Here is a 21388-nt window from a genome sequence, read left to right on the forward strand (position 1 = left end):
ACCCTGACCTATGGAGACGTCTACACCCCAATAAAACAGATATTAAAATCTCCATGTGCTTTGTGAGGCAGAGCATGCAAAATGTGAGCTCAAAAGACATGAAATTGCCCCTGCTCTGATGTAAATATAGATGATGATTCTAAGTGGGACACACATGTGTGAGAAGAATGAAACCTATTAACCTCCCACTTCCCCCCAACACACATACATTTCCCATTATTTTCTCCTGTTGGAAGTACTTGGGTGTGAGTGTGGGCACCTGTATATCAGTGGGAACAGAAAGGAGTTTGTTTTCATTACCATTCTTTTTTTGAGATGGAGTCTCGCTCTGTCACCAGGCTGGAGTGCAGTGGTGTGATCTCAGCTCACTGCAACCTCTGCCTCCAGTGTTCAAGTGATTCTCCTGCCTCAACCTCCTGAGTAGTTGGGACTACAGGTGTGTGCCACCATGCCCAGCTAATTTTTGTGTCTTTAGTAGAGACGGGGTTTCACCATGTTGGCCAGGATGGTCTCGATCTCTTGACCTCATGATCCACCCGCCTCGGCCTCCCAAAGTGCTGGGATTACAGGCGTGAGCCACTGTGCCCGGCCCTCCATTACCATTGTTACCTGCCCACAGCATGGCTTTCATAGAAGCAGGCTAATGCTTTATGACCCCTGGGAATGCCATGATTCATCCAAGTCAGCTGCCCTCTCTGCCAACTGAATCCTGCAGGTCCCCATGGTCTTCCTGGCACTGACAGTTTGATTTGATCACTTCAGCCATTGCTGAATTCAACAGCACCCAAGTCAGGACTTTTGCAAACCTTAAACATCAACATATAGTGACTATAGAGGGAACGTTTTAAAAAGCAAATGTATTCTTCCTCCATTATTTAAAAAAGATTGAATGGCAAAAAGTTAAATCTCCTTTTACTTCAAAAGTAAAGAAAATCATGCAATGAGATGATCCTGTTGGGCCTTCAGCACAGACCCACCCTCTCTTCCCCAGCTCCCAGCAGTCCAGGGCAGGTTTCTGTCCTCAGCAGGCTGAGTTTTGTTCAGTCCATTCGTTCCTTGCTGGATCAGCACACTCCGGATTTCTCAGCCCTTTCAGTCTGAGTGTTCCTCCCTCATCGCCTTCACAAGCCAGTCCCGTTCTGTCCCCTGCTCAGAGTCACTGGTGTCACTCACCTCCATGGACAACAGCTTCGAGTACTTGATTTTCCGCTCTTGGGGCAGCCTCCGCGGTAGGGACAGGAGCAAGGCCAACCAGAGCAACAGGGCCACACAGCAGGCCTGGTAGAGCACAGCCAGGCTGAAGCGCATCACCACAAACCCCCCGACAAAGCTGCCCAGGCTACAGCCAGTCCTGTAAAAGTGGCCTCGGAACAAGGCACTCAGAGCCCTTTCCATGCGGGGAGTGGCCAGGTCCTCTATTGAGGCCTCCACGGCCCACCACAAAGCCCTGTTGCTAATGGCACTCAAGGTCTGAATGGGGAGGACAGACCACCAGCTCCAGAGGAAAGAGTAGTACAGCAGCTGCCCAGCGAGGCAGCTCAGCCCCAGCCCCACCAGACCCGTCCTGGACAGTTTCCTAAGCAATGTAGTTTTGAACGGATGAAGCAGAATTTCCCCCAGCAAGCTGAGGGCAACCGAGAAACCCATGACCAGCTCGCCGCTCCCATGGTCCTTCATGTGCCAGAACAGAAAGTTCTGGACAGTACTGACGATGGCTCCTATCAAAACAACGGTGGAGGCGAGGAGAATAAGGCGGGGGTCACCCCCCACAATAGACAGTGCTTTGACGCTTTTGTAGCTGGGCTCCCACCGCTGACAGATGGGAATGGGAAAGGCAATGCTCACCAGTAAGGCCAGCGTGCTGACCACCGAGTACCCATAGAAGTGGACCACACCCTGGGGGCCACTGGTCATCAGGAAGCAGTCCAGCTGCCCCACCAAGGCTGCGATGCCACACACGCCTGCCGACATGCCCAGCAACCTCCAGACCCACAGGCTTCTGTATCGGTCAGTGGCATCCACAAAATCCAGGAACTCATAAAGGCTGTCATCTGCCACCTGCTCCAGAGGTGCTGTCAGCAGCTCCCAGAACGCCACAGACCCCAAGGAGAGGATGAAAGTCCACCGCAACCCCTCCAAGGACAGGTCAAAAGCCGAGGCTTTCCCCTTGGTCCCTGACAAATTGGCTGGATTCCCGGGCCCTTTCCCCCCAGGAAGCAAGGGAAGGGCTGTCTTGACCACCTCAGAAGTAACTTCCCAGGGATGATCTTTCAGGACCGAAGTGACAGGATGGAGGAGAGCTTGGGATGTGGTCCTAGCTCCTTCAACGGAGGGCGCTAAGTAGCCGTGCAGATCACGGAAAGTTTCTCGATCACTTTCACCAGGTGGGTTTCTGAAGCCAGGCATTTCCACCTCTGCAGTCCTCTTGGCTGGGTGGCTGGAGGCAGGCTCTTGGGCCGAGGTGATGTTCACAGGTAGTGTGACCCCCGGGAGTGCGTCTGTGCTGGTCAGGCCGCTGCTTCCATTACAAGGGAAGTGCACCCGATTTTTGTCCACCGGTGGGACCAGGACCATCAGCAGGCTGGCCCCCACCGAGCCGAGCAGGGAGCCGATCAGAAGCGCTCTCCGTTTCCGGTAGCTTTTGGCCAGGAAGGCACAGACGGGAGCCCAGAAGGCAGCGATTAGGTGCTTGGTTCCCATCAGGATGCCCACCCAGGGCGCGGCCAAGCCCAGCTGCCTCAGGTAAAGGGTCAGGAACGGGGTCACGCAGGCTTCCCGGACCCCGCACACCAGGTGGAAGAGCTTGGCCACCCTCAGCGCCCTGCTGATGTCCCACCGGGGGCTGGCACTCATGGCTGCCGGGCTCTGTCAGGCCTGGGCCGACGGAGGGCGGAGCTGGGGGCAGGGCGGGCGCGGCCCCATGTACCCTGGAGGGAGGCTCGGGGGACCGGGGCTCGGAGCGAGTGGGACTGCGCCCCCGGTCTGGGGCGGCGCCGCGGTCACCAGGTCAACGGCCGCCCCCGGCCACAGCCCCCAGGTCCTGCCGCTGGCTCGAAAGTGGCCCCGCCCGGAGGGAGAGGCGGGGCGGGGGCGAAGGTGGGGGCGGGGCCGGCGCACCTGCGAGCCGCACCTGCCACGTCCCGCCGCCTCCGCGGGCCACCTGCCCGGACGTGCGCAGGTGCGCTAGGGGCGCGTCCGGGGGCCTGTAGGGTGCGCTCTGAGCTAGGCCCCGCGGGCCCCGCCTGGCCTCTCGCTGTCAGTGTAGCCCAGGAGCCTGAGCTAAACGCCTGGACTGCTTCAGGCAAGTAAAACCGTCAGAGTCGGCGTGGGGGGAGCCAGAATGGAATGAATGGTATCCACCAGGCTCTCTGCCTCATCTTCTTCAGGTCTCTACTGGAATGCACCCTGATCAGTGACCAACCACAGACAGAGACCAACACGGTCCACTTTGACATCGCAAATCCCATACCCCTGTACCCACCCCGCCCCCAAGACTCCCACTCCCCTGCCTTGCTTGATTGTTCTCTCTAGAACTTATCACTGTCCCAGGCGCTACGGGCTTATATTTCATGTGTTGACCTTGTTTATTGTCTGTCTCCACCAGAATCCAAGCTCCAGGAAGGCAGGTATTTTTGTCCCCGGGGTCTAGAATTGTTTCATTGGATGTGTACTGCCCTCGGAAATGGCATGACCTTGGGTGACATGGTTGTCTCCAGCTGGGACAGTCCCTAAGGAGGGCTGACAGCTGATGGCAGTCGTCCAGGGGAACTCCTTGCAGCCGATCGCCAGCACATGGTAGTCCCCAGAGCCGTATGTATGTGCTGCAGTTTTAGTCTACACCTAAGAGTGGTCAGGTGCCCGGTTTGAGAGTACACACACTTGAGGTGGTTAGCTAGCATTTCATCAAAAAGACAGAGACAGCTAGTACAAGCACTTCGACAATCTTAAATCAACAGAAGTGTCTTCACTAATGGACATAATAGATATTAGAAATAGTTTTTCACTGGTGAAATTAGTGGTGTCCAAGTCACCTGGATTGGATATAATTTTTTTTGAAGGCATTTCCTCTCTTGCTGGAACAGGCTATAATAATCTAGAGATGGCCGGGCGCCGTGGCTCATGCCTGTAATCCCAGCACTTTGGGAGGCCGAGGCGGGCAGATCACGAGGTCAGGAGATCAAGACCATCCTGGCGAACACGGTGAAACCCTGTCTCTACTAAAAATACAAAAAAATTAGCCGGGCGTGGTGGCAGGCGCCTGTAGTCCCAGCTTCTCAGGAGGCTGAGGCAGGAGAATGGCGTGAACCTGGGAGTTGGAGCTTGCAGTGAGCCGAGATCGCGCCACTGCACTCCATCCTGGGCGACAGAGTAGGATTCCGTCTCAAAAAAAAAAAAAAAAAAATCTAGAGATGCCAGTCATCCAAACCCTTTGGAAGGATGCTGTAGGCTTTGCTTCAAAATGGTCCAGTGTGCAGCCCCTGATTCAGTAAACTTTTCATACAAGGTTTGCTCAGAGCACCTAATTTGGCTGGGGGTGGAGCGGAACTGCTTGCCCACACATGTCTATGTGTAACGGAATTTGGCCTATGACTTGCCTGCATTGTCAGCTGGTAGAGAGTATGTTGGGGAGCAGGCCCAGGGGCCTCACTTAACCTAAAAAACTGGTAAACTCTGCAGACATCTACTGAAAACCTAATGACTGGTGATGAAATTGGTATGAATCCGTTTATATCACACCAATGGCAGGAAAAATAAAATCTAGTCTCCACCAGGTAAACTCACTCAAATTCAGTGCTACTGCAATCATTTCAGGTTTAAAACCACCTCAGCCACACTAACGATTGCCCTACTCCCGCCCCTCCCTGGGTTCTCCTGTGGGCAGCCTCAGTGGAGGATAGCGCATCCATCCACTTCTCAGTCCTGACCTGTCCTGGGTTCATCTCCACTGGGAGGCAGGTGTCAGACTCCAATGTGCCTGGATGTGCACAGGTGTGCAAGGGGCATGTCCTGGGGCCTGCAGGGTGCACCCGGAGCTAGACCAAGGGCCCCGCCCAGCCTCTGGCTGCCCATGTTGCCCAGGAACTTGAGCTAAACACCTGGATTGCTTCAGGCAAGTAAAACCATCAGTCAGGGTGGGGGCAGTGAGAATGGAGTGAATGGCATCCCCCAGGCTCCCTCCCTCACTGCACCATGCTGGAGTCTGTGGAGGTGCCCACAATTCTGCACCTGGCCTTCAGGTGCCATGCTCCACACTGCTGCCTGTAGCTGCACCCTTTTCTCTTTGAGCTTGCCTGCTTTCAGCCACCCGAGAAAATCTCCGCCTGCTTCCCATGTCCTATACAAGCACAGGGACTCTCTCTAAGACTGACCTTGGACCCCTCTGGCTCTGCACCCCAGGTGGTCCATCTTACACTCCCCTTGGCATTGAGAAGGTGTCCTGCCATTGAGACTTGCTTCCACTCCTGGGGCAATTGGGCCCAAAGCAAGGTGCCCTCTTCTCTATTCTTGGATTCCCAAACTTAAAAGGGAATCTTCTACCATCCTCACCTTACCCCCATACCCACCATCATCCCCTGGCACTCCGCCCAGGTGATAGGACTCAAGTCCAAGCATTTTTGTTTCTCTGTTGTTTTCCCCCCACACCATACCTATTTCTGGGGATGAAGAAACTGAAGATGTGTCATTGATCTTTCTATTTTACACTTGGATGTAAGTTTTTGAACATAAAAGCCAAGAATTTTGATGTCTTTAATCTCTGGCTTGGCTAGTGCGGTGGTTCATGCCTATAATCCCAGCACTTTGGGTGACTGAGGTAGGAGGATCTCTTGAACCCAGGAATTCAAGACCAGCCTGGGCAACTTAGGAAGACCTCACCTCTAAAAAAAAAAAAAAAAAGCCCCAAAACGGCCAGGCGCAGTGGCTCATGCCTCTAATCCCAGCACTTTGCAAGGCCGAGGTGGGCAGATCACCTGAGGTTGGGAGTTCGAGACCAACCTGGCCAACATGGTGAAACTCTGTCTCTACTAAAAATACAAAAATTAGCAGGGCGTAGTGGTGCATGCCGGTAATCCTAGCTACTTGGGAGGCTGAGGCAGGGAGAATCGCTTAAGCCCGGGAGGTGGAGGTTGCAGTGAGCTGAGATCATGCCATTGTACCCCAGCTTGGGTGAGAGAGAAAGACTCTGTCAAAAAAAAAAAAAGGCCCCAAAACAAAAAATCCCAAACGTAGTAGGGCATGGTGTCATGCGCCCATAGTCCCAGCTACTTGAGAGGCTGAGGTGAGAGGATCGCTTGGGCCCGAGAAATCGAGGTTTCAGTGAGCTGTGATTGTGCCACTGCACTCCAGAGCAGTGACAGAGGAAGCAAGGGACAGGAGACAGAACACACCAGTTTATACTTCACAGAACTCTTACCTGGCCCAAGTAGACTCAATAGGTTATATAAAGGACTGCCCTGATGATTCCTATTAACATATAAATATTGCCAGGTATGAGATGAAAGCAGAAACACTTCAGTGTACATTTATTGAATCTGACATTTTTCTCTCACCTGATAGAGACACCTGCCTGGACTGGGTGAGGTGGGCAGTGGCCTGAGAGTGGGAAGGGAAGAGACTTGGGAGGGAGGTGGTGCTGTTGCTGTTCCCTGCTTCCCATTTTCCCATTTTCCCCTAGGCAACAGGGCTCTGGCCAAGACAGCAGCTTTAACCCTGGTTTTAAGGGCTGGGTGGGGAGCTTGGGTGGGAGAGGACAGTGGGAGCAGTGGGAATTGAAGCTAAATGAAGGAGTTGACATTTGTTTGAGAAGCTGGGCTTGGCGTGTGTGTCCTTAAGCAGCTGCGGCACTGCCCGGGCCCTCCGTAGATCTCCGTGTGGGCCCTTCCTCGTCACAGCCCCCAGGGCAGGCTCCCTGTGCTCCCAGGCACTCGCTGGCTCCTGGTCAAGGCCAAAGCTGCCGTGTGGAGCTGGGCCTTGCTCTGGCTGTTGGTGTGAGTGTTTGGGGTTGGTGGGGTAGTGTATCCTTCCTCCTGGGCCTGCTGTCCCTGTAGGCTCACTGGACAATGCCAGAGAATGTGTTGATGGGCATCAGAAGGGGCTTGGGCTTGGCTTTGATTGCTTCCATCTCCTGTTGCCCGTGCAAATTGAGCCACGGCGCCCTGGACTTCTGGGCCCCAGAACACGGTTCTGGGCAGGGAGCAACCTCGAATCTGTAGGTGGAGAGAGACCAGCTCAGGTGACCCGTCTCAGGGATCAGATCTGCCTAGGGCATTTGAAAGGCAGAGCTGTTATTGTAGGGCCTAGAGCTGTTATTGTATGGCATAGAGGCGGCGGCCACACAGAAGAAAGAGGAAGAGTCAGGACGAGAAAGAACAACCTGGGCCTGGGGTTCACCGGGAGAGGAGGAGACACTTGGAGCAAGTAACTCTGCGTATGCCTCCCTTACCCAAACACACCTCCCTAGGGGAAGCTAGTAAGGGTCGGCTAACTGGGACACAGATGCCACAGAAGGTCAGCCTGTGTGGGAGGGGCCCGTGCCTGCAGAGGGGACTGGATCAGGAGGCTGCAGGCTGAGTGTATGCAGAGGCATCTGGGGAAAATGCAATATCAGCTGCTGCCCTGGGTCTGCCATTCATTTGCCTCGACTTCCTGGATCCAAGGCATAGGGCGGTGGCCTCAGTCCATCCTCACCAAGGTCACCTGCCTGGCCACAGGATCTACCTCCGATGAGGTGCCTTGAGCTAGAGGCGGGAGATGGCAGGAGCTGGCTCCTGCTTCAGTTTGTCCCACGGGCCCTGGACCTCTAGGGTTGGCAGGCCCCGCCTCACCTGACCACATCCCTGAAAGTGCGTTGATCGTCCTTGTCCAGTGACAGTGTCAGCAGCCTCTGGTCCTGGCTCTGGATCTGGATATTGTTCGTCCTGAAGGTGTTGGTCACTGTCTGCAGCAGAGAGATCGCACGTGTGAGTGTTGCCTTTGCTCAACAGGTGGCCCTGCCAACATCTCCTACCCTGGAATCTGCTGTATTTCTTCAGTCCAGCACATGGGGACCCCAGCTCTCCTCCTGCAAGTGACTGAGGCATGACAACCCTGAACAAACTGCTTCTAGGCTGTCCTTGCCCTTGGATCTCACGTCGTTTTTCCAATTCTTTTCCCAGCCTGTCGTCCTTGATTTTGAACACAAACGGTAATGCTGTGGATAGTGCTTGCCAGGTTGTCAAGTTACCTGAACTTGAGTGTTGATTTCTTCAACATTTTCCGAGCACCTCCTCTATGACAGACGTGTTAATGTATATGGAATGTGGGGAGTATTTCAAGGGTTTTAAAAGTCTTGACCCCGGTTCTCAGCATTAAATCACATACAACATTATTTGCCTGCTGCAGACACAGAGGGTCTAGAAAGCAGCCAAAGACCCCAAGTTCAGACCAAGCCGAAGGAAAGCACCCCCAGGCATCCTTATAACTCCTGACCTGAGGGAGCAGCTCCAGAGAGGTCGCCTCCCATTGGGCAGAGAACTTGGAGCATTGTGGGTTCCAGGTGGAGCTTTCGGAGGTTGTGTCTCATTCCACACACAGCAGCTTTGGGTAATTTACAACCACAGAACCCTGGAGTTGCCAGAGGCCTCAGAGACCATCTCATTCAAGTGTTCTTAACTCTGGCTGCCCATAAGAATCAATTTTCAAAAACATAATATTGGAGATTCTGATTGAAATGGCATGGAATTGAGCCCAGGAACAGGCATTTTTTAAAAAGCTCCTGAGTGTAGGCAGGGCTGAGAACAACCACTGAGTTGTTCAATGTCACCTAGCAGAGGCACGAGCAGCAGCCTAAACTGGGGGTTCACCATGTCCAGGCATTTCAGCTGAACTTTTAGGGGATGGGGGTAGGCCAGCCAGAAGTCTGTGGACAAGCTGTGCAGGATCCACTGGGAGGAGGGTAAGAGCATAGTCTCTAAGCCAGGCTGCCCAGGCTCTAATCCCGGTTCTGCCACTTACTAGCTGTGTGACCTTAAGCATGTTTCTTAATCTCTCTGTGCTACCTTTTAGGATTGTTGTGAAGATTACATGAGATAGCATATATTAAGTGCTTGGAACAGAGCCCAAGACACTGTTAAGAACTCTTGTTAATTATAATTTTCCAAGAAGGAGCCACGCATGACTAATGGACTCAGCGATGAAGTCCCAGGTGTCAGAGGGGAAGGGGAACCTACTGTGGGTTCTTTCTCTTCTTGGTTTGTCCCCTAGGCCAAGCCCCCACCTATCACCCCGCTATGCATAGACTCCTGTGTGTCTCAATGGGTGAGCTGTGAGTAAAGACAGATTTAACAAAACCTCTGTAAGACGGGGCAACTCCATGACAGAGGGTAACACTCAGGGGAGAGGGGGCTTCTCCCCTGGTGCCAACAGAAACTGTGGCACCTTGGCTGGGTGCAGTGGCTCACGCCTGTAATCGCAGCACTTTGGGAGGCCAAGGTGGGCAGATCACCTGAGGTCAGGAGTTCGAGATCAGCCTGGCCAACATGGTGAAACCCCGTCTCTACCAAAAATACAAATTAGCCAGGCGTGGTGGTGGGCATTTGTAATCCCAGCTACCTAAGAGGCCAAGGCAGGAGAATCACTTGAACCTAGGAGGCGGAGGTTGCAGTGAGCCAAGATTGCACCACTGCACTCCAGCCTGGGCAACAGAATGAGACTCTGTCTCAAAAAAAAAAAAAGAGCCTGTGGCACCTTTAGTGCTCTGTGCTCTGGAGCTGTCAGGCACAGTGGGAGGTTCTGGTCAGGGGGGCAGGCAGTGGAATCTAGTGGGCACTGAATGGACAGCTAATGGAATGATTGTTGATACTGGAATGTCACTCGTGGCCCTCCAAAAATACCTGGAGAGACTGCACGGGGCTGAAGTTCTGCAAGAGCTGGGGGGGGGGGGGGGGGGAAAGCCAGGTGCATTCTGTTTGCCGTAGTGAATGGAATCGCACCTGAACTGATTGCACCTGGTGAGAGAGATGCATGGCTTCCATAGGTTAGGAGACTGGGGATCGAATGTGACCCACTGAAGCCTGCACAGTGGTAGCTATGGGGCCAGCTCTCTGACTCTCAACTTGGTGTTCCTTCTTTAGCATCAGGCTGCTCTAGGTGTCTCTGGCAGGATTTGGGCCTCCACGCCCTGCCCATGGACCTGGCCCCACCTTCTAGGTAATCACACACAGTCTCTGGGCCTCCTCCCACCTGCCTGCGGTGTGGGCAGATGCCTTTCATTTCCCTTTGTGGTCTGCACACCTAGACACACTCTACCTCCTTGGCTTTGGCCCATAAGGAGCACAAGAGTCTTAGATTCTAGTCTATAAATGAAGCCATGAGAGCCAGTGGAAAGGGCCAGATGCAGAATTTGCAAAGGATCCCACTCTCTGTAAGACTAAGGAATGGGCAAAGTGCTGCTAATTGTCTCCTGTTCTCTGTTGGTGGCTTAACAACATACCCCAAAGCCCCAGTTCTTCTGTTTCTGCTTTATTTCCCACTTCTCTTCTATTTCAAACTTCCAATCCAGCTAAGGTCATATCTGACCCTTAAACTTACTGAGCCAGCCACAGGCCCTTGCCCCCATGCCGTTCTTCAAGCTGTCTCTGCCTTCTTACTCCAGCTCACCATGAGCTTCCCCTCAGTGGTTATCATCCAGTCCATGTGGACAAAACATGTATGTGGACCTGCCTGGTTCCGAGAGGAAAGCACAGCTACTGGAATTTTCCCTAGCAAGTCCCTGTAGGGATAGAAGGGAACTTGCTGAAGTGATAAGTTTAGACTTTCAAAAAGCCCCTGACCAGGTTGTTTAAAGAGGTCATTAAAAACAGAAACCACTTTAAGGAACTTTGAAAGAGGAAATGCAACAGAAGGGTAAATAGGTCCACTTTGGAGCCTAAAACTTCAATATTGGGCTGCCCTATAAGAAGACAGATTTCAGTTCAAGGCAGACCTCTCAGCCAATCAGAGCTCTCCTACAGTGGACAGGCTGCCTCAGAAAGGGTCAGCTTCCTGTTCTGGCTTGAGATCTAGGATGAGGTGGAAGGTGGATTAGATGACTCAACAAATATCTGGTGAGGCCCTGCTGCAGGCCAGACACCACACCAACTAAGATGAGGGTCCTGAGTCTAGGGAGTTTGCAGGCCATTGACATACAAAGATCATGCCATTTATAGTGTCACAAATATTTCCATAACTGTGTCCCCAGGGTCCTATGGGAGCACAGAGGTGGTGCACTTAGCTCACCTAGGTGAAGGGAGGAGGGTGGAGGATGTGGAAGGAAGGGGGAAAAGCATTAGGAAAGGCCTCCTGAGGGAGACGACACCTGAGTCTCAACTTGTAGGATGAGTAGGAATTATAAAAAGAAGGTGGGCAGGTGGAAGGGAGGAATGAGATTTCAGGTCAGGCAACTAGCATGAGCAAAGGCACAGGGATGTGACTTCATGAACACTTCCAAACACGTGGTGGGAAGAGCCTCCAGAGAGTTCCCAAAGCTGCAGATGGAGAAGAAGGGGAGTGAAGCTATGCAACACTGAAGAGTTTTTCTCTCCCTGGAGAATGGGAAAAGATAGGTGAGTTTTAAGTGTGGAATAACATGGGCAGGAAGGTGGACTTAAGGAGGATCAGAGTATTGCTGGGGAGACCAGCTGGAAGGAGATAGATGAAGGTCAGACTTGAGGTGACCAACTTGCTTGATTTGCCTGGGACTTTCTTGGTGTTAGCACTCAAAGTCCCAAGTCCAAGAAACCCCTTTAGTCCCAGGCAAACAGGGACAGTTGGCCAACCAAGCTGGACCAGAAGAGAGAGGACAAAGAAGGGAGAGATTTGAGAAGTGTTCCATCAGGACAAAGGAAAGTGAGGAAGAGGAGGCACCAGGGATGACTCCTGGGTTTCTGGCAGAGGTGATTGGTTAATGATGGTACCATTAAACGAGACAGGAGATAAAAGGAGGAGATGAAATAAAAATGACTGCTAACACATACATAATGTTTACTTTAGCCAAGCACTCTTCTAAGAGCTTCGCATGCCACAGTCAATCCTCATAACTGGATGAGGTAGGTAATGTTATTATGGCTGTCCCTCCATATCTGCATATGTGGAACCTGCACATACAAAGCGCCAACAGTAAGAGACTTTAGCATCCATGGATTTTTGTATCCTTGGGGGTCCCAGAAACAATCCCGGATACTGAGGAATGACTGTCTCCCCTTTTTATAAAATGATACTGAGTCACAGAGATATTAACTTGCTTAACATCATATAACTGGTAAATGGCAGAGGCAAGATCTGAATCCAGACAATCTGGCTCTAGAGAGCTCTTAACTATTAGAAAGTACTGGCTTTGATTTTAAATATCTTGAGGTTGTGGTATTGTGGGACATCCAGATCATGCTAATTTAGTTCAGTGCAGGAGTCAAAAACTCAGGTATGAATGTCAGGGCAGAAGATACAGATTTGGGAGGACTTAACAAACGGAACTAAATCCTTGTGAGTTTGATAGTCCAGGAAATGAAAAGAGAAGTGAGCCATGGATGGAAATTGAGGACAGTAGCTACTTAAGGATCTAGGAAAAGGAGTTCAGGGAATGAGGCCAACTAGTAATAGTCAGGCGTGTAGAAGAAAGTCTGTAAGAAAGTGGTGTCTCTGAATTTATAGATTTTAGGGTGTTTAAAGACTCAGAGTACAGGGCTTCAGCTCTAGTGATGGAATTCCATTCAAAATTGACCAAAGGAATATAAAACTGGGGAAAACATTTATGACAGTGCTAGAAGCCAGCTTCATTGGGGTATTAACATATAAACATAACTTCAAATATATATATTTTGTCTAATTGCCTAAAAGGATAATCCCATCATACTAACAGCAGGCTTCTCACCCAAAACCTTGCAAGCCAGAAGAGACTGGGGTTCTATTTTCAGTCTTCTTAAAGAAAAAAAGATGCCAAGAATTTTGTATCCTGCTAAACTAAATTCATAAATGAAGGAGAAATAAAGTATTTACCAGAAAAGCAAACACTAAGGGAATTTGTCACGACTAGACAGGTCCTACAAGAAATGCTCAAAGGATTTCTAAACATGGAAAGAAAAGGGTGATACTCATTGTCATAAAAACATAAGAAAGTATAAAACATATAGGTCTTATAAAACAATTACACAAGACTGCAAAGCAACTAGGTAATAATTATGACAGGAACAAAACCTCACATATCAATACTAACCTTAAATGTAAAGGGACTAAATGCTCCATTTAAAAGGTATAGGCTCAGCTGGGCACAGTGGCTCACGCCCGTAATCCCAGCACTTTGGGATGCTTGAGTTCCAAGCATTAAGGTAGGAGGATCACTTCAGTCCAGGAATTTGAGACTAGCCTGGGCAACATAGTGAAACCTCTTCTCTACAAAAAATTAAAAAATTAGCTGGGCATAGTGGCTTGCACCTGTGGTCTCAGCTACTCAGGAGGTTGAAGTAGGGGGATCAATAAGATATAGGCTGGTGGAATGGATAAGAAAAACAGGATCCAACTGTATGTTGCATACAAGAAATCTGCCTAACAGTTAAAGACATTTATACTCTAAGGGGTGGAAAAAGATATTTCACACAAATCAAACCAAAAACAAGTAGGAGTAGCTATACTTATATCAGATAAAACAGAATTTGAGACTAGCTTGGGCAACATAGTGAAACCTCTTCTCTACAAAAAATTAAAAAATTAGCTGGGCATAGTGGCTTGCACCTGTGGTCTCAGCTACTCAGGAGGTTGAAGTAGGGGGATCAATAAGATATAGGCTGGTGGAATGGATAAGAAAAACAGGATCCAATTGTATGTTGCATACAAGAAATCTGCCTAACTGTTAAGGCATTTACACTCTAAGGGGTGTAAAAAGATATTTCACACAAATCAAACCAAAAACAGGTAGGAGTAGCTATACTTAGATAAAACAGAGTTTAAATCAACAGTAAAAAAAGACAAGGTCATCTATAATGTTAAAGGGATCAATTCAACAAGAAGACATAACAATTCTAAACATATATGCACCCAACACTGGAGCACCCAGATTCATAAATACTACTAGATCAAAGAGATAGCCACTGTATTAATCCATTTTCACACTGCCAATAAAGACATACCTGAGACTGGGAAATTTACAAAAGAAAGAGGTTTAATGGACTTACAGTTCCACATGGCTGGGGAGGCCTCACAATCATGGAAGAAGGCAAAAGAGGAGCAAAGTCCTGTCTAACATGGATGGCAGCAGGCAAAAAGAGAGCTTGTGCAGGGAAACTCCTTCTTATATCACCATCAGATCTCGTGAGACTTACCCACTATCATGAGAGCAGCATGGGAAAGACCTGTCCCCATGATTCAATTACCTCCCACCAGGCCCCTCCCACAACATGTGGGAATGCAAGATCAGATTTGGGTAGGGACACAGCCAAACTACATCATTCCACTGCTGGCACCTCCCAAATCTCATGTCCTCACATTTCAAAACCAATCATGCCTTCCCAACAGCCCCCCGTCTTAACTCATTTCAGCATTTACTGAAAAGTTCACAGTCCAAAGTCCAAAGTCTTATTTGAGACAAGGCAAATCCCTTCTGCTTATGAGCCTGTAAAATCAAAAGCAAGTTAGTTACTTCCTAGATACAACAGGGGTACAGGCATTGAGTAAATACAGCCATTCCAAATGGGAGAAGTTGGCCAAAACAAAGGGGCTACAGGCCCCATGCAAGTCTGAAATCCAGAAGGGGAGTCAAATCTTAAACCTTCAAAATGATCTCCTTTGACTCCATGTCTCACATCCAGGTCACACTGTTGTGAGAGGTGGGTTCCCATGGTCCTGGACAGCTCTGCCCCTGTGGCTTTGCAGGGTACTGCCTCCCTCCCAGCTGCTTTCATGGGCTGGTGTGTTGAGTGTCTGCAGCTTTTCTAGGCACACGTGCAAGCTGTCAGCGGATCTATCATTCTGGGTCTGGAGGATGGTGGCCCTCTTCTCACAGCTCCTAGCCCCAGCAGAGACTCTGCATGGGGGCTCTGACCCCACATTTCCCTTCTGCACTGCCCTAGCAGAGGTTTTCTATGAGGGCCTTGCCCCTGCAGCAAACTTCTGCCTGGGCATTCAGGCATTTCCATACATCCTCTGAAATCTAGATGGAGGTTCTCAAATGCTAATTCTTGACTTCTGCGCACTTGCAGGCTCAACACCACATGAAAGCTGCCAAGGCTTAGGGCTTGCACCCTCTAAAGCCACGGCCCGAGCTCTACATTGGTCCCTTTCAGGCATGGCTGGAGCAGCTGGGATGCAGGACACCAAGTCTCTAGGCTGCACACAGCACAGGTACCCTGGGCCCAGCCCATGAAACCATTTTTTCCTCCTAGGTCTCAGGGCCTGTGATGGGAGAGGCTGCTGTGAAGACCTCTGACATGCCCTGGAGACATTTTTCCCATTGTCTTGGGGATTAACGTTTGGCTTCTCATTACTTATGCAAATTTCTACAGCCAGCCTGAATTTATCCTCAAAAAATGGGATTTTCTTTTCTATTGCATTGTCAGGTTGCAAATTTTATAAACTCTTATGCTCTGCTTCCCTTATAAAACTGAATGCCTTTAACAGCACCCAAGTCACCTCTTGAATGCATTGCTGCTTAGAAGTTTCTTCTGCCACATACCCTAAATCATATCTCTCAAGTTCAAAGTTCCACAAAAATGCCACCAGTTTTGCTAAAACATAACAAGAGTCACCTTTGCTCCAGTTCCCAACAAGTTCCTCATTTCCATCTGAGACCATCTTAGCCTGGACTTTATTGTCCATATTGCTATCAACATTTTGGGCAAAACCATTCAAAAAGTCTCTAGGAAGTTCCAAGCTTTCCCATTTTCCTGTCTTCTTCTGAGCCCTCCAAACTGTTCCAACCTCTGCCTGTTACCCAGTTCCAAAGTTGCTTCAACATTTTTGGGTATCTTTTCAGCAGCACCCCATTCTACTGGTACCAATTTACTGTATTAATCCATTTCACGCTGCGGATAAAGACATACCTGAGACTGGGAAATTTACAAAAGAAAGAGGTTTAATGGACTTACAGTTCCACATGGCTGGGGAGGCCTCACAATCATGGCAGAAGGCAAGGAGGAGCAAGTCACATCTTAGATGGATGGCAGCAGGCAAAAAGAGAGCTTGTGCAGGGAAACTCCTTCTTATACCACCATCAGATCTTGTAAGACTTACTCACTATCACAAGAACAGCATGGGAAAGACCTGACCCCATGATTCAATTACCTCCAACTGGGTCCCTCCAACAACATGTGGGAATTCAAGATGAGATTTGGGTGTGGACACAGCCAAACCACATCAGACACCAATAGAATAATAGAGGGAGACTTTAGTACTCCATTGATGCACTAGACAAATTATCAAGGCAGAAAATCAACAAAGAAACTCTGGACTTAAATTGGACTCTAGACCAAATGGACCTAACAGACATTTGCAGAACAATCTACTCTACAACTGCAGAATGTAATTCTTCTCATTTGCACATGGAACATTCTCAAAAATTGGCCATATGCTAGACCACAAGGTGAGTCTCAATAAATTTTTTAAAAATCTGAAGTCATATCAAGTACCTTCTCAGACCACAGTGGAATAAAACTAGAAATCAACACCAAGAGGAACCCTCAAAACTATACATGAGAATTAAATAATTTGCTCCTGAATGATTGTTGCATCAATGATAAAATTAAGGCAGAAATAAAAAAATTTTTGAAATGAATGAAAATAGAAATACAACATAACAAAACCTCTGGAGTACATCAAAAGCAGTGCTAAGAGGGAAGTTTATAGTGTTAAATGCCTATATAAAAAAGATGGATCTCAAATCAATAACCTAATGTTGCATGTCAAGGAACTAGAAAAATAAGAACAAACCACACCCTAAGCTAGCAGAAGAAAATAACAAAGATCAGAGCAGAACTAAATGGAATTGGGACAAAAAAATACAAAGGATCGATGAAATGAAAAATTGGTTCTTTGAAATGATAAACAAAATTGACAGACCACTAGCTAGATTAACCAAGAAAAAAAGAAAGAATCAAATAAGCACAATCAGAAATGAGAAAGGTATTATTACAATTGATACAACAGAAATGCAAAAGATCATCAGAGACCTATAAGCATCTCTATGCACACAAACAGGAAAATCTAGAGGAAACGGATAAATTCCATTTATCTAGGAACATACAACTTCCCAAGATTGAACCAAGAGGAAATAGAATCTTGAACACACCAATAATGAGTAATGAAATTGAATTAGTGATAAAAAAAAACTCTCAATTAAAAAAAACCCCAGGAGCAGATGGGTTCACAGTGGAATTCTACAAGACATACAAGGAAGAACTGATACTAATCTTACTGACACTGTTCAAAAAACATTGAGAAGAAGGGAATCCTCCCTACTTCATTCTATGAAGCCAGGGTCAGTCACTCTGATACCAAAGCTAGGCAAGAACACAACAACAACAACAACAAAAACTATAGACCAATATGCCTGATGAACATAGATGCAAAAATCCTCAACAAAATACTAGCAAACCAAATTCAACAGTGAATCAAAAAGATAATGAACTGCAATCAACTGAATTTTATTCCAACAATGCAAGGTTGGTTCAACATACACAAATCAATAAATGTGATTCACCACATAAACAGAATTAAAAACAAAAATTATATGATTGTATTAATAAATTCGGAAACAGCATTTCATAAAATCCAGCTTCTCTTCATGATAAAAGCCCTTACCAAAGTAGGAATAGAAGGAACATATCTCAAAATAATAAAAGCCATATATGACAAACCCACAGCCAACATCACACTGAGTGACGGAAAATTGAAAGCATTATGTCTAAGAACTGGAATAAGGCAAGGATGCCCACTGTCACTACTCCTATCCAACATAACAGAAGTCCTAGTTAGAGCAGTCAGACAAGAGAAAGAAATAAAAGGCATCCAAGTTGGAAAAGAGAAAGTGAAATTATCCCAGCTCCAGAGTGACAGGCATAATAAGCAGGCTTATCCACCCCTCATCCCTGGCCCCCTTTACTCGCTGAGGCAGGAGCCCAGAGGACTCATTTCTGGAAAAACAAAACTGTCCTAGCAAAGAGACTTGCAGATACTGACATCTGGGTTCCCCCCACAGAAAGGACCATGGCCTTCTGAGTGCCCACTGAGAAGCCCACCATTGACCCAGGTTTTTAGTGCCCCACTCTTTAGTTAAGAGAGAGATCTTTTTTTTTTTTTTTTTTTTTTTTTTTTGAGACAGAGTCTCACCCTGTTGCCCAGGCCGGAGTGCAATGGCGTGATCTCGGCTCACTGCAACCTCCGCCTCCCAGATTCAAACGATTCTCCTGCCTCAACCTCCCAAGTAGCTGGGATTACAGGCATGCGCCACCATGCCCAGATAATTTTTGTATTTTTAGTAGATGTGGGGTTTCACCATGTTGGCCAGGCTGGTCTCAACCTCTTGACCTTGTGATCCACCCTCCTCTGCCTCCCAAAGTGCTGGGATTACAGGCGTGAGCCACTGTGCCCAGCCAAGAGACCATATTAGGAGAGACAACAAATAACCAGAAAACAAGAAAGAGTTCTTAAATAGCCTAAATTTTCAAAAAATGAATTTGAAGAAAACTCCCCCCAAATTGAAGAAATGACAAAGAAGAACAATGGGAGAAAAAAGATAAGAAAATTAAAGCATTAATTTAGGAGGTCAAACATCCTACTATTCATAGTTCCAGAAAGAGAAAGCAAAGAAATAAAGGGAAGGAAATCATTTTAAAGATTGTATTAGAAAATATCTGAGAATTGAAAGATGTGAGTCTCCAGATTGAGAATGTCCATCAAAGGTCCAAAATGATGAATGAAAAAAGATCCCACCAAGGTATATTCTTGTGACATTCAGAATCTTCTCTGAAATTAAGTATTTAAGGCTTCCAAAGAGAGAGAGAAAAGAAAAAAAAAGTCTCATACAAAGACTAGGCATAAGAAGGCATCATATTATATAACAGCAGCATCAAAAACTAGAAGAAAGTTCACGTTCAAATAAATCCAGATAGAATTGACAAAATCAAAACCATAGCAGAAACATCCACAAACCTCTCTCAGTTTTGGCCGGATGAAGTAGACAAAAAATATTTTAAATTTGTAGATTATAGTAATACAATGTGTTTGATTTAATAATTAAATTTCATACTTTATTCTATAGATAGAAAACAAACATGTATTTTTAGTTGCCATTGAATATTAAAAAGTTGATCATTCACTCCTGTAATCTCAGCACTTTGGGAGGCCAAGGCAGGCGGATCACGAGGCCAAGAGATAGGGACCATCCTGGCCAACATGGTGAAACCCCATCTCTACTAAAAATACAAAAATTAGCAGGGTGTGGTGGCACACGCCTGTAGTCCCAGCTACTTGGGAAGCTGAGGCAGGAGAATCGCTTGAACCCAGTAGGCAGAGGTTGCAGTGAGCCGAGATCTCACCACTGCACTCCAGCCTGGCAACAGAGTGAGACTCAGTCTCAAAAACAACAACAACAACAAAAAGTTGATCACTTACCAGGCAACGAAGAAAATGTCAATACATTCCAAAGAAGTTGAAATTGTGTAAGTCAGATGCTTTGGCTGTCCTAGGAGCATTTGCTAATAAACTCAGGAATCAAAGGGCTTGAGTTTAAATAGCCATGTGGGGAGGGAAAGCAATGGTGTGGGGTTACATGAAGCAGGGACTCTTGAAGGCTACACGCTGAGAGAAAGACTAGAAAGCAAAATAAAACAAAAGACAAAAACAGGCGAAAAAATAAACACAGAAATAGGGAAGACCACAGAAAAAAGCCCATCCCCTTTGGCTTGTGAAATGAGTGAGGAAGGCAAGTCTTTCCTGGAGATTCTTAGCTACAAGCCCGTCAGGATGTGAATTTGGGGTACACATGTACACTATCTTCACGGTCTGGTAATTTCTCAGGCAAAACTGAACTCAATATATGGTCCTGAGCTGATAACATCTCTGAGGCAGTTGGCAAAAACAAATTCAGAATTTCTCTAAAAGGACAATTTTTCCACCCAGTTTTCCCACAGATAAAGCCCCAAGAAATATGAACTCATAATTGAGAAACAAGCTACTGTGGGGAGGGGGTCAGTGAACCCAACAAACAGAAGGATTAGACTCCCAGTAATTACAGATAATGTAATTACATAAATCAGATTATAAAATAAATATGTTTAGAATGAGTAAAGAAATAAAAGAAAGAATAAAACCACAAGGAAGGAACAGCATACTACTATTAAACAGGCATGCCATTTTCATTGATTCTAAAACACATTTTAACATCTCTAATTAGGGAGTATTTTGCAACCAATGTGATAAGATAGCACTGTCCATAGTTTAGGAAGCATTGTTTCTTTCTTAGTAGTACGTAAAATTGTGGTATGCCTTAAATTCAAGGAAATACGGTCTTTAGACATATATAATGTTTAATCATATCAGAGTCAGAAATCATTAAAGGAAAATGATTGGTAGATTTTGCAACATCACAATATAAAGCTATTTTAGGTTAAAAAAGCATCAAAAGACAAACTGAGAAAAGTATTTCCAAAATTTATGACAAATAAGGGGTTAATATCCTCACACTATAAAATAGGATATTAGTATGGGATGAGAATACAAATAGGAAATATATGAATGAAGAAATAGAAATACAAGAAAGTATTCAATTTCACTAATTGGTAATAAAAGAAACAAAATAATGAAAAGTTTGATCATCAAATTTGTGAAGATGAAAAAAATCAGTCAATATGTGAATTGTGCTGCAAAATTGGCACTCAAACACTACAATCAGATTGGAACTTGGCATAGACTTTCTGGAGGACAATTTGGCAAAATATATAAAAAGGATGCCACCTAACTGAATGATTTCACTTCTAGGCATTCTTCTAAAAAGACATAACCATGATTTTTAGCACATACTTACCCCTAAGCAAATTGCTCACACTACGCTTGTAATGGTGAAAAATGAGAACTTACTTAAGTGTCATCTTAGAATTTATTTACATAATTATACAGGTATACGCAACCATCATATAATAAATACTGACATATGCTTAATGACACAAAACATATTTAATACCAAAGCAAGGTCCCATCAAGACCTATTTACAAGGCTTTAGTATATTTTTGAGTTAAAAACACCAAGGTATACACCAGTATGTAGTGCAGCTATCAATTATCTTAAAATATCTAGAAAAAAACGGATTGGTGATTACACCTGAAAATGCTAATAGTCATTCTCTCCAGGGATTGGGACTACTAGTGAAAGTACTTTTTGTGCTATTCTATA

General features: G+C 46.8%; 2 protein-coding genes across 4 annotated transcripts in view; both read right to left on the minus strand.

Moving 5' to 3' along the window:
* Positions 1–895: 895 nt before the first annotated feature.
* On the minus strand, positions 896–3098 carry MFSD6L (major facilitator superfamily domain containing 6 like). The gene has a single exon (XM_054457480.2). It carries the CDS (start codon positions 2851–2853, stop codon positions 1093–1095), a length of 1761 nt encoding a protein of 586 aa, XP_054313455.1. The 5' UTR covers positions 2854–3098; the 3' UTR covers positions 896–1092.
* Positions 3099–6489: 3391 nt separating this feature from the next.
* Positions 6490–21388, minus strand: part of PIK3R6 (phosphoinositide-3-kinase regulatory subunit 6) — a 66101-nt gene continuing 51202 nt past the window's right edge. For 2 of the 3 annotated variants that reach the window (XM_054459147.2, XM_054459148.2), the window contains 2 exons: positions 7824–7936; positions 6502–7205 (listed from right to left, as the gene is read on the minus strand). In XM_054459147.2, coding sequence (XP_054315122.2) covers positions 7049–7205; positions 7824–7936 — 270 coding nt within the window. In that variant the 3' untranslated portion in view covers positions 6502–7048. Of the gene's footprint in view, positions 7206–7823; positions 7937–21388 lie in introns of all 3 variants that reach the window. The other variant, XM_054459145.2, reaches the window with a different exon arrangement.

Source organism: Pongo pygmaeus, chromosome 19 (genome assembly GCF_028885625.2).
Source record: "Pongo pygmaeus isolate AG05252 chromosome 19, NHGRI_mPonPyg2-v2.0_pri, whole genome shotgun sequence".
Lineage (NCBI taxonomy): Eukaryota > Metazoa > Chordata > Mammalia > Primates > Hominidae > Pongo > Pongo pygmaeus.

Bases quoted from the DNA above. Each gene is read 5' to 3' on its own strand.
- MFSD6L (XM_054457480.2), bottom strand. From the start codon at position 2,853: ATGAGTGCCAGCCCCCGGTGGGACATCAGCAGGGCGCTGAGGGTGGCC.